Below are 18,242 nucleotides of genomic sequence, written 5' to 3'. Positions count from 1 at the left end.
TGCCATGCCAGTGCCCCCCCACCACCACCTCCAAGCTCCTGCATATGTATCATGCGCCGGGCTAGTGACTGACTCCACCCCCAAAATGGTAGCAGTCTATAAAAAGGTGGGGTATACATGGGCAGGGCAAAGAGGGTGGAGTGGCAAAATGGGGTTTCGCCTAGGGTGTCAAAAATCCTTGCACCAGCCCTGTATGTAATCTGTCGGGGCTCGTCCTGCCCCCCTCCCTGTCCCCTCTAGGCTGCAGATGGGCATTGATTAGGCTGCATTGATGGCACTGGTGAGGCTGCAGATGGGCATTGATCAGGCTGCACTGATGGCAATGGTGAGGCTGCAGATGGGCATTGATCAGGCTGCATTGATGGCACTGGTGAGGCTGCAGATGGGCATTGATCAGGCTGCACTGATGGCAATGGTGAGGCTGCAGATGGGCATTGATCAGGCTGCACTGATGGCAATGGTGAGGCTGCAGATGGGCACTGACTCTTATTTTGCTTCCAAGTTCCTTATTTAAAATGTAATTTTTTTTCCTGAAACTTCCCTCGTAAAATGAATGTGCGTGTTATATGCCGATAAATACGGTAGTGAATTCTATGATATTGATTATATTAATGTAGGCACTTTATTATTCATTGTTTATTGGAGCAGCGCTGAATATAACATTCATTCACTTGGGTTTTTTTTTACCTTGCAGTACAGCAGTAGCCCAAAACACATATCTGTTTTCAATTTATTGTCTTCATAGCTCGGGGATTTGTATTATTATTGGGTTATAGAGATGTTATAATCACAAGTCCTCCCTACTCACTGATCACACATAATACTTACTATTGGTGTGTACGGAGGAGGAGGGGGCGTGTCCGTGGCGCTTACACGTGTTGTCTGGCCCCGCCCACACAGTGGCTCTCACACCCCGCAGGCGGAGGATTCCTCCAGTGGAGTTGTCAGTGTTGTGCTGGAAGATGTCGGAGGATCGGGAGGACTTTGTGAAGGGAAACCCGGAGCTGAACCTGTTGCCGGAGCGGAGTGCGGTGGTGATAGAAGCCCTCGGACTGCTGAGACACAGAGCGGAGGAGGACGGCGGTCTCTGGTCTCATGGACTGTCCGATGACTTCCTGCTCCGGTTCCTCCGAGCCCGGGACTTCTGTATAGAGCTGGCGTACAAGGTATATTGGGGAGTCCGATGTGTATACTCAGGGCGGATTGTGTCCGATCACCCTGTGTGTGTGTGTATGGATAGTGTGTCCTGAAATCTACAGGTCTCTAACCCTGAACCCACATATATATATATATATATATATATATATATATATATATTAATGTATACACAGCCCTCCATTGTGGAGTTGTCTGTCACTGATCTCCCTGTACTATATGATGAGATTACAGTCTGGGGACCTTTAGTCAGTGAACTCTTATCACAACACTCACCTCTTCATAAGACAGGCGGAGGATCAGGACACGATGTTCTGTACCCAATGTCCTGGGGGTTGTAATATTCTATAGGGGGGGGGTTGTAATATTCTATAGGGGGGCTGTATATTCTATAGGGGGGGTTGTAATATGCTATAGGGGGCTGTATATTCTATAGGGGGGGTTGTAATATTCTATAGGGGGCTGTATATTCTATAGGGGGGTTGTAATATTCTATAGGGGGCTGTATATTCTATAGGGGGGGGGGGGGGGGTTGTAATATTCTATAGGGGGCTGTATATTCTATAGGGGGGGGGGGTTGTAATATTCTATAGGGGGCTGTATATTCTATAGGGGGTGTAATGTTCTATAGGGGGCTGTATATTCTATAAGGGGGTTGTAATATTCTATAGGGGGCTGTATATTCTTTAGGGGGGTGTAATGTTCTATAGGAGGGCTGTATATTCTATAGTGGGGTCCTGGTTGTTGTATTTAAATAGGACTCTATTGCTTAAAGCAGTTATAAACCTGCTGGGGGAAAAAAAAAAAACCCCTACAAGTTAAAGGCATAATGTGCTAGTATGCGTCACATACTAGCACATTATGAAATGCCTTAGAACTAAGCCCTCTCAGTACTGCCCAGTCACCACTGAGAGGGCTGACATCACCCGTCCTTTCTTTCAGGATCGCGGGCTCCGGCCCTCCTCCTCCATGATGACAGTTCCAACAAGAAGCTCTGAAGTTCCATCGCAGTACACCGGACCTTCAGAGCGCATGCGCCGCTTACGTCGGCTGCTGCATGCAAGGTCAATATCTCCTAAACCTGACAGGTTTAACCACTTCCCGCCTGGCCTATAGCCGAATGACAGCCAGGCGGTGGTTCAGTTACCCTGATACGGCGTCTTATGACGTCCTGCAGGATAACAGCCTCCGTGCGCCCGTGGAGGCGTGCATCGCAGCGATCAGTGGTGCGGTGTGTCAGTCTGATACACCGCTGTACTGATCTCGGTAAAGAGCCTCAGACGGATCAATCACGGCTGATCATGATGTAAACGGGAAGAGCCGTTGATCGGTTTTTCCTCACTCACATCTGACTGACACGCGAGTAGAGGAGAGCCGATCGGCGGCTCTCCTGACAGGGGGGGTCTGTGCTGATTGTTTATCAGTGCAGCCCCCCCCCCCTCGGATGCCCACACTGGACCACCAGGGAAGCTGTCAGGACCACCAGGGAAGCACATAACATGTGGATGGCCAGGTACATCCCCCATGGCCATCCACATGTGCCAACACGGGCACTGACTGGCACCATTATGAAAACAAAAAAAAATTCAGTGATGCCCAGCAATGCCACCCATCAGTGTCATCAGCGCCGCCTATGAGTGCCCATCAGTGCGGCCTTATCAGTGCCCATCATTGAAGAAGAAAACGTACTTATTTACAAAAATTTTTTAACAGAAACAAAGAACTTTTTTTTTTTTCAAAATTCAAAAAAATCTTTTTTGCGCAAAAAATAAAAATCACAGAGGTGATCAGATACCATCAAAAGAAAGCTCTATTTGTGGGAACAAAATGATAAAAAATTAGTTTGGGTACAGTGTTGTATGACCGCGCAATTGTCATTCAAATTGTGACAGCACTGAAAGCTGAAAATTAGCCTGGGCAAGAAGGTGTGTAAGTGCCTGGTACTGAAGTGGTTAAGATATATTCATTTTACCTACAGGTAACCCTTATCATAGGCTTACCTGTAGGTAAAAATAAGAAAGCTGGGTATACTACCGCTTTTAAGGTTGTAAACCTCAGACATTAAATATGAACAAAGCATATCCCTCTATAGCAGGGATATGCAATTAGCGGACCTCCAGTTATTGCAAAACTACAAGTCCCATCATCTGGGTGTCATGTATGAGTCACTTCTGACCGGGGTGGATTTGATTTAAATCATCATTTTTAAATAGAGCCCCCTCCTCTGATCCGCTGTTGACTCACCGACAGTCCCATTCAACTTTAATGGGACGGCTGGTGATGTGGCAGTGACACAACAAGGTGAGGGACATGGCAGCAGCAGGTGAGCAGATGCCCGCTAACAGGCACTGCCATGATGGATCTGAAATGTGCTTTTTAAATGTAAGGACTTATTTTTGCTGGTAGTTAGAATCTTTAACATTTGGAAAAAAATGAAGGGTTCCCATTTAGAATAATAAGCTGTCAGGTTAGTAAAACGGAGATATTGGAGCTGATTTAATCATACAGTTTGTTGTGTACATAGATTTGAAAAACAATGAGATAAAGGGATATTCCTGAACTTTATCTTATGGTTACTGTGAAATTGTGTTAATGCATCAATGCAGTGCATGTTATCTCAGCTTTCAGTGCTTGGATTCATTGAATGAGTTTACTGAAAATGGGACTGTTGGTGAGTCAACAGCGGGTCAGAGGAGGAGCCACTGCGGGGCAGAGATGACAGTTGCTATTTAAAAATTATGATTCAAATCAATTCCACCCTGGCTGTCAGAGCTCTCCTCCCTAAGCTCTGCAGAGTGTGACTTAACCCCTTCACACCTAAGGGTAAAACAAATCTAAATACCTAAGCACAATTTTGCAACTTTGATATGTGTAAGTTAAACTGCACATATCATTACTGAGTGTATCCAGGTGGATTATAACTTGTTTTTTTTTTTTCAGGACAAATTGGGCTTTTTTTTGGTGGTAAATGGTAATGGATACCTCCCTGATTTTTTAAATGTAGCTGTATATCTCTTGCTATTCTCATAATTTTGCCACTAAAGAACATCCCATAATAAACTCTTCTGCTCCTGAAGATTGCAGCGATACCACATATGTTTATGTTGTTATTTGTACCCGTAGTACAGCCCAGAAAGAATAGTGCGCATTTTGCATTTTTTTTTTCAATTCTGCCTAAAACACACTAACTGATACCAATTTAAAAAAACAAACTTTTTTTAAAGCTTGTAGGATGAGTTTTCATTCTCCTCTGACTGTCCTATGAGGCTGCATGACCCCTGACCCTATATCTGGATAGTGCTGATTGGTCCTCTGCTGATCATTTGCACCCTCCAAAAATAAAAAAACTCTCTAGCAATGGACCGTAAACTGAGCATGTGCAGAGTGCCTCCAAGGCTCTGTTCTATCAGCAGATGGATTGGGGACAGTAAAAGAAGGGGAGTATCAGAGAAGATAGGCTCAAACAGCCTTTTTACACAATGCAGAGGATTAGCCCCTTAGGTTACATAGTGAGCATAACATGCATGCTTTACTGCATATACAGACTGATTTTACTGTTGTGGATTTAGTAACACTTTAAGCTCCTTTTTATATTAGCGGTCAGGGGGCAGTAAAAACTGGAGGTTGGACCCAACTACAATCAGACATGATACCAGTTGCATGAGTACACATTGCTCGGGGTGTAATGCATTGCATTGCTAGATGCCAGGTTAGACAGGCAGCACCACCTAGCAAAATCTCCTATGCAAGTAAACCAAAAAAATGTGTTGTGTCATAAACCATTTCAATGCTACAAACAGTAATAATATAAGTGGACTGACAATGCTTGGGGGACAAAACCCAAATCCCAAATGAATGGATGACATCAGCATTTAATCCCCAGTGGCTATAATAGCATCGTACACAATACTTCCAGGAAGCACTGCTCAGGTCTCTAATAAAGGATGACTGATTCTTATACCACACAATGCCTCTCACATAGAGCAAGGAGAGTCCATATAGTTTAACACATCCCAAACTGAATTTATATAAAAAAAAAAAAAATGACATGCATTCACAAGCAGAAATAAAACACAAGAATGGAACAAGCATCTGCCAGTTCTCCAAGTGGGTGTCATGGTGTCACCACCTAAGCTCCTTCCTGCAAGTTTCCCTAGGGTCTATGAAGAAAGATGTCCCATAGGACGAAACATATAGGGTGAGATTATGATGCCCCCGCTTTGAGGACTGGGGGATACTTGTTCCACTATAGGTTACCCTTTTTGCTGATCTGTCACACTTTCAGCATTATCTACCTAGTGGCTGAGAAGATATGTCTCTCCTTTGAGCACTTTCAGACTTTACTGTAATGGTGGCCATGCCTATTAAATTATGACCCATACATACTGTGCACTGGTTTTTTAATTTAAGCTTGTGGAGCACAGGTTACTTGCCAATTGGGGAAATCCATTTTAAAAGATCTGGATTGGCACCCATAAGATTTGACTTCAGACATGGTTCAACCAGCAAGACTCTGCGTATTCAATTTTTCTGTATACCCTTCCAGCCCCAGGGCCTGCGGAGTGCTTGGCAGAAGTATAGCAAACTTGCTATGGACTTTTTTTTTTTTTTTCGGAATGAGACCATACCATACCCTTGGTAAAGAATTCTGTATACTACATCACACACATGAATTTTACAAGGACTGTGAAAACGGAGACGGCATTCATCTATAATCTTACACCTCGTTACAGTGTAGAATACTGGGGTTACCCACAACAAGGCAGCGTATTTTGGTAAATGTGGTTTGGTTCCTGAATCACTTTTAGAATAATGTTGATCTCGCTATAAATCTTACATCATGTGATATTGACATTCCTTTCTGCTTTTGTTTGGACAGAAATTCAGATGTTGTAACCTCTAAACTGATCTGTCTGTTCCAGCATATGGCAGTCAGTGGGGGAAAAGTATTTGGTTCATTCAGTGCACAATGCACACTGACGGCCAGCATGCCACAACATCACTGCAGATTCATAAGGGGAGATTTAGGCATCATTCGCACTTGTACACATGACAAGTCACTCCCCCATGTTTCCCTATAACAACTATTCATATCTGTGCAACCTCGAGTCGCAGCGACTTCAAAGTAGTTCCTGCACTACTCTGGTCCGACTTTCATGCAACTTGAGGTCCATAGACCTCAATGTAAACCCTCAAAAAAGTTGCATGAATATGAGATAGATTGTGTGTGTGTGTGTGTATAATATATATACACACAGTGGACCCGGAAAGTATTCAGACCCCCTTAAATTTTTCACTCTTTGTTATGTTGCAGCCATTTGCTAAAATCATTTAAGTTCATCGTTTTTCCTCATTAATGTACACACAGGAGAGGAGAGGCTTCCGTCAGGCCACTCTGCCATAAAGCCCCGACTGGTGAAGGGCTGCAGTGATGGTTGACTTTCTACAACTTTCTCCCATCTCCCGACTACATCTCTGGAGCTCAGCCACAGTGATCTTGGGGTTCTTCTTTACCTCTCTCACCAAGGCTCTTCTGCCCCGATAGCTCAGTTTGGCTGGACGACCCATCTAGGAAGGGTTCTGGTCATCCCAAATGTCTTCTATTAAAGGATTATGGAGGCCACTGTGCTCTTAGGAACCTTAAGTGCAGCAGAAATTTTTTTGTAACCTTGGCCAGATTTGTGCCTTGCCACAATTCTGTCTCTGAGCTCTTCAGGCAGTTCCTTTGACCTCATGATTCTCATTTGCTCTGACATGTACTGTGAGCTGTAAGGTCTTATATAGACAGGTGCGTGGATTTCCTAATCAAGTCCATACAGTATAATCAAACACAGCTGGGCTCAAATGAAGGTGTAGAACCATCTATTAGATTGTAAGCTCTTCTGAGCAGGGCCCTCTTAATCCTCTTGTATTTTATTGTATTATAACTATATTGTCTCCCTTTTATATTGCAAAGCACTGCGTAAACTGTTGGCGCTATATAAATCCTGTATAATTATAATAATAATCTCAAGGATGATCAGAAGAAATGGACAGCACCTGAGTTAAATATATGAGTGTCACAGCAAAGGGTCTGAATACTTAGGACCATGTGATATTTCAGTTTTTCTTTTTTAATAAATCTGCAAAAATGTCAACAATTCTGTTTTTTTCTGTCAATATGGGGTGCTGTGTGTACATTAATGAGGGAAAAAAATGAACTTAAATGATTTTAGCAAATGGCTGCAATATATTATTTTTATTTATTTCAGGTACTTGTATAGCGCCGTCAATTTACGCAGCGCTTTACATATACATTTTACATTCACATCAGTCCCTACACCCTCAAGGAGCTTACAATCTAAGGTCCCTAACTCACATTCATACATACTAGGGACAATTTTAAACAGGATCCAATTAACCTACCAGCATGTCTTTGGAGTTTGGACAGAAATTCAGATGTTGTAACCTCTAAACTGATCTGTCTGTTCCAGCGTATGGCAGTCAGTGGGGGACGGAAATATATATTGCGATTTGGGTGCAACGTTTGAAAAGAATTCCAGACCCCCCCACAACCACCGGCCAGGGTTGTGGGTAAGAGGCCCTTATCCACCCCTCATGTTGAGGGCATCTGGCCTGATGTAGTGGGGGGGGGGGGGGGGGGGCGCTCTTTCATCCTCCCTCTTTCCTGGCCTGCCGGGCTGCATGCTCGGATAAGGGTCTGGTATGGATTTTTGGGATGGGGTCCCCCTTGAAATCCATACCAGACCCGAAGGGCCTGATATACTTTGGGGAGTCCACGCCATTTTATTCATTTATTTTTCATTGCCGGCATTCCTCCTTCTTCCTTTTTACATTCAACTGTCAGTGGGGAAGCCCGCTGACAGCTGATGAGTCATCGGTTGTTCAGAACACGGCGGCTGGCTCCTTAACAACCAGCTATCCCTCACACAGAATTCAAATCAGTCAATCAATTTTTGACCAATGCAAATTTAAATCGTTCTGAAAATTTGGAATTCGTTAGAAAATGAAGAAGCTAAACGCGAAACAACTTTTTCAGTTTCGCACATGTCTAACGACTTTGTAGTGCACAACCAAAATGATCACATTGGTCAAAGCCAAAGTCTCACCAAAATTGCATCAAAGTCGCAGGGTAAAGACGCAATGGAAATGACATGATTTTTATGTCACACAAGTGTGAATAGAATTTTAGACGTGTCTAAATCTCCCTTGCTACTGACAGGTGAGGAGGCATCGCTGTTTTAACCCCATTTGGGCTGACAGATGCACCGCAACTGCGTACATTTGCGGCGCTTACCCTTATTGAATTGAATGTGTAGCATTTGGTGGGCTTGCCGCAAAGCAACGCGGCTGCAACATGTATACATCCTCATCCACTGCCTATTACAGCTTAAAACCATGACGGATTTTACTCCCCCCCCAAAAAGTAAAAGCATAACCTGCTAGTATGCATTGCATACTAGCACATTATGTGACACTTACCTGCAAATGAAGCCCACACTGTCCCTGCTGTGGGCCGCATCCACGTTCACCCCTCTTCCTTCGGAGTCCAGTTCTGTGACTGGCCAGAGTCATGTGACCTCACACCTGTGCATGTGCATGGGAGCCATTGTTCACCGCACTTCACTACTGAAGAAACTGCATGTTCATAGAGCATGTGCCGATGACATCATTGGCACATTGTACAGAATATATCTCAACCGCTTAAGGACCAGCTGCCATCATTATACTGCGGCAGGTTGGCTCTCCTGGGTGAGCCGCCGTAGGTGTACGTTGGCCGCTTTAAGAGATATAGGGGGTGCTACGCTGGAGACGATACGCGTGGCCGGCAGGCTTGATGTCCGCCGGCCACCCGTGATCACTCCACAGAGAGCCAGAATGGGGATCTGTCAATGTAAACAGACGGATCGATCCCCGTTCTGACAGGGGAGGAGAGACAGATCTGCTGTTCCTACTGATTAGGAGCAGAGATCTCTCTCCTCCTCCACTCAGTTCCATCCCCCCCACATTTAACACCTTGATCGCCCCTGGTGTTAACCCCTTCCCTGCCAGTGATATTTACACAGTAATCTGTGCATTTTTATAGCACTGATCGCTGTATAATTGTTGTTGGTCCCAAAAATGTGTCAAGTGTCCGATCTGTCCGCTGCAATGTCGCAGTCCCACTAAAAATCGCAGATCGCTGCCATTACTAGTAAAAAAATAATAAAAATGCCATAAATTTAGCCCCTATTTTGTAGACGCTATAACTTTTGTGCAAACCATTCAATATACGCTTAATGGTTTATGTAGAAGAATACACATTGGTCTAAACTGATGATTTGCTTTTTTTTGTTTATAGCGCAAAAAATAAAAACCGCAGAGGTGATCAAATATCGCCAAAAGAAAGCTCTATTTGTGTGGGAAAAAAAGGGCATACATTTTGTTTGGGTACAATGTCGCACGACCGCACACTTGTCAATTAGAGGGACGCAGTGTCGTATTTCAAAAAAATGGCCTGGTCATTAAGGCGGCAAATCCTTCCGGTCCTTAAGTGGTTAGACGACGTATGTTTAGGAGATATTTACCTATAGGTACAACTTCCCCAGAGAGGTCTACAACCTCTTTAAGCAGGGGGGGCGGTTGGTGAGCAACAAAAATGCACGGTTGAGCGCAAGTCTAAACAAGGCGTAAGAAATGTACAGTATGTGATGCTGCAGGTAAAATTGGGGGCTTTTTAAATAACTGGAAGAGCTGTAGACCATCAGAGATTAGAAGGCTGGTAGGGGCACAGGGTGAGCTGAGCTGCTGAGAGAATGGCTTGAATGACCTCGGTGATTCTGTAGTGAATATTGAGGATGAATTGTTTCACAGCTACAGAGGTCAGTGAGGGCTTGTTTTATAGCAACCTTAGTGGTTTTAAGGCCTGATTCACCCAAAGGGGAAGTTCCTCTTTTCTGCCCCCCCCCCCCCCCCCCTCTACAACTTTTGGCATATTACATTTTTTTGTGGGGAGGGTGCGGTGGTGGAGTGGGTACCTAGTTTTGATAGGCACTCTGAGTGGATATGGGAGCAGGTACCTAAGCGACGTGAGCGGAAGTTTGCACCCCTGCCCACAGCCTCTTGGGACACGTCACAGGTCCCAGAAGGTTGTGGAACAATTCAGTGGGGTTCACGCATGCATAGTGGGAAGCCGCAAGAAGTCACACACTAAACATGCTGGCGCTGGGGACTCAAAAACTAGTGAAAAACCCTAAGTATGTGTCCTTTTATCAAAAGCAGCTGCAGAATTTGTAGCCGCTAACTTTTACTTTTTTTGTTTTTTTTTTTTGTTTTTTTTTGTTTCTAGTGTGAGTTGGGGGTAAGGTAGCAGGTACACCCACTCTGGGGTGAGCAAACTTGCAGGCACAGATACCAGTTCAGTGAGGCAGTGTCCAAACAGTGTTTATTGGTGCTATTTACAAAGTTTTTTTACAAGTGCTGTACAAAGTTCCAAAAAACGAAAAAGGCAAAAACTCCAAAACAAAATCCTAGCTATATCCTGGCTCTGACTATACAAATGCAGCCCCTTCTTTCAGGCTGAACAAGCCTACTGCTTGTTTGCTTTTTACCAATCTCAGCAGTTCTCTCAGACAGGCCTTGTCCGTTCCCCAGGTATGAGAGCCTTGTCTGTCTATCTCAGGTGAGTATAAATTGACCCGGGGAGAGGATCAAGACCCAAACTGGACCGTGGATCAGAGATCCCTAAACGTATATGAGAGGAGCTTGGGAGATGTGTAAAACCCCCGAACAGGACTTTTCTGACTCTCGCTCTGCTACACTAGGGGGAAGATCCTCTGTAAGGGTATACCCGTCTGAGGGCCGTATTTGCCCACTTGGGGATGCACAGGTGTTCTGTTCTTCCCTGTGCAGGCAGCTTCATTCGTGTCAATTGGGATGCATCGGCTGCACGGACACATGAGTGGAACTGCCTGCATGGGGATCCATCGAGCGCCTGTACACCATGGGGGCAATCACGGACATACACCTAAAGTGGTTGTAAATGCTGAAGGCTTTATCTTAATGCATTCTCTACATTAGGGTAAAAAAAAAAAAAAATCTTCTCAATGCAGCCAAGCCCCCCCCCCCCCCCCCCACCCCTTATACTTGAGCCTGATCTCAATCCAGCAATGTGCACCAGAGTAGAGGCTCTCTTCACTCGAAGGGAGCAGGGGGGAGGGCTGTCAATAGACTCACAGAGCGCGGCTCGGAAGCAAGGCCACACGAGTGCCCCCAGACCAAGAGGCTTGCTATGGTGGGCACTCGGTGGGGGAGGGGGGAGCCAGGAGCGCCGGCAGGGGACCCAAGCAGAGAAGGATCTGGGCTGCTCTGTGCAAAAACCTTGCACAGAGCAGGTCATTTTGACATGTTGGTTATTTGAAAAAAAAAAAAGGGTTTACACTTTAGGTACATCTGTGTAAATAACGCCTTAAGAATATATAAATATTTGAATATCTATAGCCTGGATGTAAGTTAACATTGTAGGGAGTAATATATAAAACATGTCAGGAACACCTTATGACATAAAGTAAAATTTTAACAAATACAGTAACTTATATGTAGAACTGGCAGAAATGTGATCTTCTGTAATATCTTATAATGCCATCCTAGACCAGCCTATCGCTATATGTGGTACCACAACATCTCCGATCATTCACATCTGTTTATGTGAAAGGTAACCATTGCAGCGGCGCTTCGCCGGCACTTCGGCACTGCCCATTGATTTCAATGGGCAGGGGCGCTGTAGGAGAGGTGTATACACCGCTAATACAGCGCCACAATTTTCACATATTTATTTGTAAAAAAAAATTGAAAACCATCATTTTCCTTCCACTTCACAATTATGTGCCACTTTGTGTTGGTCTATCACATAAAATCCCAATAGAATACATTTTATGTTTTTGGTTGTGACATGACAAAATGTGAAAAATTTCAAGGGGTGTGAATACTTTTTCAAGGCATTGTTAATGCACATGTAAGTACAGGACAACGACTTGCAATTCCCCTCTTGTCATCCCCTATACAGCAGCACTAGGAGCCAATCAGATGTGTAGTATTCTCCTCCACTGACAAAGAATATGCTGACTGGAGGAGAGAGACAAACTTGTCAACTGAAGCATCTTCATTGCCATTTATAACCTGAAGGCCAAAAGGTGCCTAAGTATTGCTTACCTGCAATAGAGAAAAAAAAGGGTCACCAACACAACTGTACTGTCTGGCATAGCTGTGTAAATTTTAGACCTGGATGGATAGAAATACAGTTTGAATTCCTTTTGGCAATTTTAACAGTTCCTGTTTAAGTATTTAAAGTGGTTGTAAACCCTTACATATACCTAGTGAAGTGACTGGCCTCAGGGGATACACATAAATTGTACCTGTTTATCTGTAGCCATTTGTCCTCTACTGTACAGTCTTGTAAAACTGAGAGGATTTTTCACAGAAGCACAAAGTAGGGGCGTAGCTGAAGTCGCACACACTGCACAGCTCAGTGAGGAGAGCTCTGAGAGCTGATTGGAGGGAAGGGACACCCCCTTCACACAGCACACAGGAATGATGCACAGCTGAGGCTGTCAGTCACAGGCTGTGTACTGGAGCTCCTTACCCAATAACCTTTTTTACCAATTGGAGTCCAGAAAACCTGTCAGAAATAACTCCCGATGATGGAGGAACTAAACAATGGAGAGAAATTTGTGCTTTGGATTGAGGCAAGTACACAGTATAGAAGGATATGCTTTGTATGTATTTTATGTCAGAAGTTTACAACCGCTTTCAAAAATCTTTAAAGTTGAACTTCACTCTCTCAATCAACATTGATTTTTTTTTTTTTTTTTTTTTTTTTTTTTATTATTATTTCTTATGCTGCTAGCATAAGGACAATAAAGCTAATAAAGGGACCGCAGGACCTTGGCTATGGGGAAAGACTATTAGCATTGAACTTCTTCTCTCTGGCGAGGAGACGCTTGAGAAGGGGATATGATATCAATGTACAAATGCGCCACTGGCAGCCCTAGCATAGGAAAAAAAAACTTTTCAGTGAAAGGGAATTTAATAAGACACGTGGCCGTTCACTAGAATTGGAAGAGAAGCAGTTTAACCTTAACCACTTCAATACAGGCACTTTCACCCCCTTCCTGCCCAAGCCATTTTTCAGCTTTCAGCGTTGTTGCCCTTTGAATGACAATTGCGCGGTCATGTTACACTGCACTCTAATAATTTTTATCATTTTTTCCCCCACAAATAGAGCTTTATTTTGGTGGTATTTGATCACCTCTGCGGTTTTTATTTACTGCGCTATAAACAAAAGAAGAGGGACAAGTTTAAAAAAACACTATTTTTTACTTTTTTTTGCTATAATAAATATCCAAATTTTTTTTTTTTTTTAAACTATTTTTTTCTCAGTTTAGGCCGATATGTTTTCTTCTTCTACATACTTTTGGAAAAAAAAATCGCAATAAGCATATATTGATTGGTTTGCGCAAAAGTTATAGCGTCTACAAAATAGGGGATTTTATTTATTTATTTTTTTACTAGTCATGGCGGTGATCTGCGATTTTTATTGTGGTGGACATATTGGACACTTTTGGCACATTTTTGGAACCATTCACATTTATACAGCAATCTTGCTATAAAAATGCATTGATTCCTGTGTAAATATGACTGGCAGGGAAGGGGTTAACACTAGTGGGCGATCGAGGGGTCAATGTGTGTCCTAGGGAGGTGATTCTAACTGTGGGGGGAGGGGACTGACTGGGGGAGGTGACCGATCGGTGTCCCTATGTGCAAGGGACACACATCGGTCTCCTCTCTGACAGGATTAGGATCTGTGTTTACATACACAGATCCACGGTCCTGCTCAGTCGCTGGCCAATCGCGGGTGCCCGGTGGACATCGCGGCCGCCGAGCGCGTGAATCTGGTCCCCAGTGACGCGGCGTGCGCGTCCCCTAGTGGCTCGGGAAGGCGGTCATGTCATATGATGTCTGCCCACAACGAGAGCTACCTCCTCCCGCCGTCATATGACAGTGGGCGGGCAGCTACTGGTTAAACTGCATAGAGGGTTCTTTACTGTCAGAGCGGTATGGATGTGGAATTCTTTTCCACAAGTGGTGGTATCAGCAGGGCGTGTCGATAATTTAAAAAAACTATTAGATTGGCACCTTAATGACCAAAACATACCGGGATATACAATGTACTGTTAACATAAACACACACACACCATAGATTGGACTGGTGTTTTTCTTTCAACCTTACCAGCTATGTAAGGCCCCTTTCACACGACAAGCCCGCTCCAATCTGCCTGTCTGTTTTTCAGGTGGATCCGAGCGGGTCATCCATTGGCTCCTATGGGGAGACAGATGTCAGCGGAGATGTCTGCCATCCGATCCGCTAAAAACAGACGTATGGCGATCCCTCTTATTGGATCAGATGAAATCTTATAAACATACATGCTGTCTCTCACCATAGGAATCAGCGGCGCTCTGACAGGCCCCTCCCCGTTTAGTGAGCAGAGACAAACCTTTCATTCGCCGGCTCAGCGGAGATCAACGGAGCGATTTCCCACTGAGCGGATCCGCCTCATGTGGAAGGGGCCTAAGAAGTAAATAAAAAAGTGTATCGTTTTACTTTTTATTTTACATGTCTTCAGTTATTTCCTGGTTTCCAGATCTAGGCAAATGGTGTCATACGTCCCAGGAGTCTCGGATAAGCACACCCTCCTGTCCGCATGTCTGAATTAAGGGCAGATGGATTCCAGGAAGTAAATGCATGAATCATCTGACCTTACCTAAGATGGCCGCAACCAGTAATGCTAGGGGGTGGTTTCGTGTTTTTTTTTTTTTTTTTCTAAGTGATTTCTCAGCATAATAAGACACGGATGGGTGAGTTTTCTTTGAATGATAAAAATGAATTCAGTTTTGTTTTTGGTTTGTGGTGCTCAAATGCAGCATAGTTCCGCTTTTAACAGTTTGCCTGGAGTTCAGTTGTAAAGATTTTGTTACAGAAGAGAATTCATTCATGTGTCATGTGGCTATAAAAACCGGTATTGCTGTCAGGAAGCGGCATAGGATTTCCATAGCATATCGGTTGCATCATACAGCCCTGAGCTGTCAGTAGGGGAAGTGGTAGGAAATCACGGCATCTCCCCTGTGTCTGGACACATATAGGCAACTGTCACATTTCTTCACTTTCAGTTTCAACACTGAAGATATTAATCATATTATATTGTTTTTAAGCAACATGACACTTTTTCTAACCAGGTTTCCAGGCTATTTCATTAATTCAATGAATATCAAGAACTAAGCATTTGTTCTGATCAGTTTTATATCTTTTGTTTAATTAAAAAAAAAAATCATAATTTTTAATACCTGTCCTGCAAATGGAATGTCATTTAAGGCTTGTTCAGGCCCATCCCTTTTCTTTTTCTAATGTGCTCTTTATAATGAAAATAACTGCAAATTGTATTCATCCACATCTTTCAGGCTGCATTCACGCCTGAGCGTTTTCAGCTCACAAAAACGCTCGTTAAACGCCCAACAAGCAAAATCCCATTCATTTCAATGGCACCTGTTCACATCTGAGCGTTTTGTCACCTGAAGCAAAACGCCTGAAAAACGCCCTAAGCTCAAAAAAAGAACCCAAGCTTCTTTGGGGCAGATTCCAGGTGTTCTTCTGCCTTTTACATTGGTGACCTGAACAAAAACGCGGCAAAATCGTGGTAAAAACGCATGACTTTGAAACGCTCAGGTGTGAATGCAGCCTAAAGGGTCTTACAAGTACAAACCTGGGTCAGTTTAGCAAACAAGCCATGTAACCTACTTGGATTTAGGAATAAAAGGAATGCAGGAAAGTATACGAACTCCCATAAAGACATTTCCTTTTAGTTGAAGTTATCTACTTCCAGCCCAAGGACGTCCTATGACGTCCTTGACTTTCAGTGGGAATATCTAAATGATGCCTGCAGCTACACTACTGTAAATATTACTCTCACAGTTCTACAGTAAAAAAAATGAACCCCTTACAGTAGTGATTATCTGCTCTTTTTTGTACTATAAAGGGCTAATTTTTTTTTTTTTTTTTTAACCCCATTATGTTACTAAACGTCTTAGACCTGGTTCACATCTACGTGTTTTTTTGTTTTGTTTTTTGTGCTTTTTTTCAGAAACGCACTACAGTTCGTTTACATAGTTTCCTATGGGACATGTTCACATCTATGCTTTTTTCAGCCGCTGCATATTTGGAAAGGGTCACAGACTTTTTTTAATGCAAAACGGTGCTGTTTTGGTTCAATAGACTTCAATGGAGAAGCTGCAGAAAAGCATGTAATGCATTTTTGCAGCAATTTGTATTTTTTAATCTGCCCAACAACAAATTGGCCAAAAAAAATGCAAAAACGCAAATTGCAGCAAAATCAAGTGCGCAAAAATCAAAACGCACAGCAAAAAACACTGCAGAAACAGATCAAAAGCAAACGGCATAGGTGTGTACCGAGCCTTTATGCTGGCCACATGGATCAATTTTCAGACGAAAAATCTTTGTACATTCGCTGAATGAAAGAATGTTGTTTGAATTTTCACTTGTTTTTAACATTCTGTTTTTAAAACGAATATAATTTCTGAGCGAAAACCACATACACTGTCTGAAAATTCCTTTGACCAAGAAGTTTTCTATTATTTCTAAATTTTCCTGTCACTGTGGTTAAAAATGAACGTCGATTTGACCCCACTAACGATTAGAAAATCAAACGAACGTTTGGAAGGATGACATTGTTTTTTGAAATAAAAAAAAAAATCGATCTCCGAGTCTGATATTTACCAGATTCACCCTTTTTAATAGTGTATATCCTCTAATAGTATATACAGTATACTTCCTCTGTTATTCTCAGAGTGGATTAGATATTTTGCACCCTAACCATATAGTTGGTTATTTATATTTAGGAATAAATTGCCTTTTTTTTAAAACTTTACATATTAACTAAATTATACACCACACTTTTTTTTTTTTAAGGTTATTAATCGAAACAATAATCGGCCATCTAATCAATTATAAAAATAATCGTTCGTTGCAGCCCTACTAAATTTGTCTGGTTCTTCCTGAACCAGCTGAGTTTTGATCCATGTATGGCCATTCCCGTTCATAAAAAGTTGATCCATTCGCCCTCTAATGAACCGGATTATTTGAAAATTTTCATTTGATCAGTGTATTCTGGACGTCAGGGGAGTCCCTTGGTCAGAATACAATGAAACAGCAGGAAGGTACCCCGCATCCACATCTCAGTCTTTTCTGTTGAACCCACTGGCTGAACGTAAAAATAGACCCATGTATGGCCAATATTTAACTGAGGATAACAGAACAGATAAGATCAGATAAAGAGCAGGGAAAGTCAGCTTTATCCTGTACTGCATATGTACAGCTGACCGATAAGGAGAAGTTGGGGTCAGGGTTATCCTGGTGACCTCATGATCTGTGAGCAGTTGCACAATTCTTGTAGTTACACTGTATGTCAGAGGACTTGTGGTCACTGAAATTATTATTTTCACTCCTGTCAAAATGATTGGAACATAAAAAGGAACTGCAATAGTTTAAAAATAATAAAAATCAAAGTCAGCAGCTACGAAAACTGTAGCTGCTGACTTTTATTAGACACTTGACACACACATGTCCCAGAAGACATGGGGGGGGGGGGGGGGCGCTTGACGAAGAAGTGAATGTGACGCCCTGCGCCGCGGACTGATTGCAGGAAAGAAACTCACTCCGTTTATGGCCTGCCTAATTTTTACTGTATCTATGAAGGAGCATTGTCCCCCCAGGGCTGGAAGTGTTTTAGGTTTACAGAACACCTTCCCCTCTTTATCTCTAGAGGGGAGTTGTATTGTAGTTCACAGAATATAGCTAAGAAGGCTGATAATGCAATTTGGCGCACAGGGTGTTTTAGCAGAAAGAATTTTAATGTACTTGGCTTGAAAAAAGCAAATTAGCGTAGCCACAACACTTAGGAAATGGGGTGGTAAGTTGCAATTTATAGATTGTTTGTGGGTTTAGATATCCTTTAAAGGCATAGTTCACCTTTACCAAA

General features: G+C 43.0%; 1 protein-coding gene across 1 annotated transcript in view; it reads left to right on the top strand.

Moving 5' to 3' along the window:
• Positions 1 to 900: 900 nt before the first annotated feature.
• Positions 901 to 18,242, top strand: part of TTPA (alpha tocopherol transfer protein) — a gene marked incomplete at its 3' end in the record, with an annotated part of 45,020 nt that continues 27,678 nt past the window's right edge. Inside the window, 1 exon segment of the mRNA XM_073631701.1 lies at positions 901 to 1,166. Within this exon segment, the coding sequence (XP_073487802.1) occupies positions 963 to 1,166 (204 nt within the window).

The sequence above is a fragment of the Aquarana catesbeiana genome, linkage group LG05 (assembly GCF_042186555.1).
Source record: "Aquarana catesbeiana isolate 2022-GZ linkage group LG05, ASM4218655v1, whole genome shotgun sequence".
In the NCBI taxonomy this organism is placed as follows: domain Eukaryota; kingdom Metazoa; phylum Chordata; class Amphibia; order Anura; family Ranidae; genus Aquarana; species Aquarana catesbeiana.
This window is presented reverse-complemented; position numbering and strand designations above follow the sequence as displayed.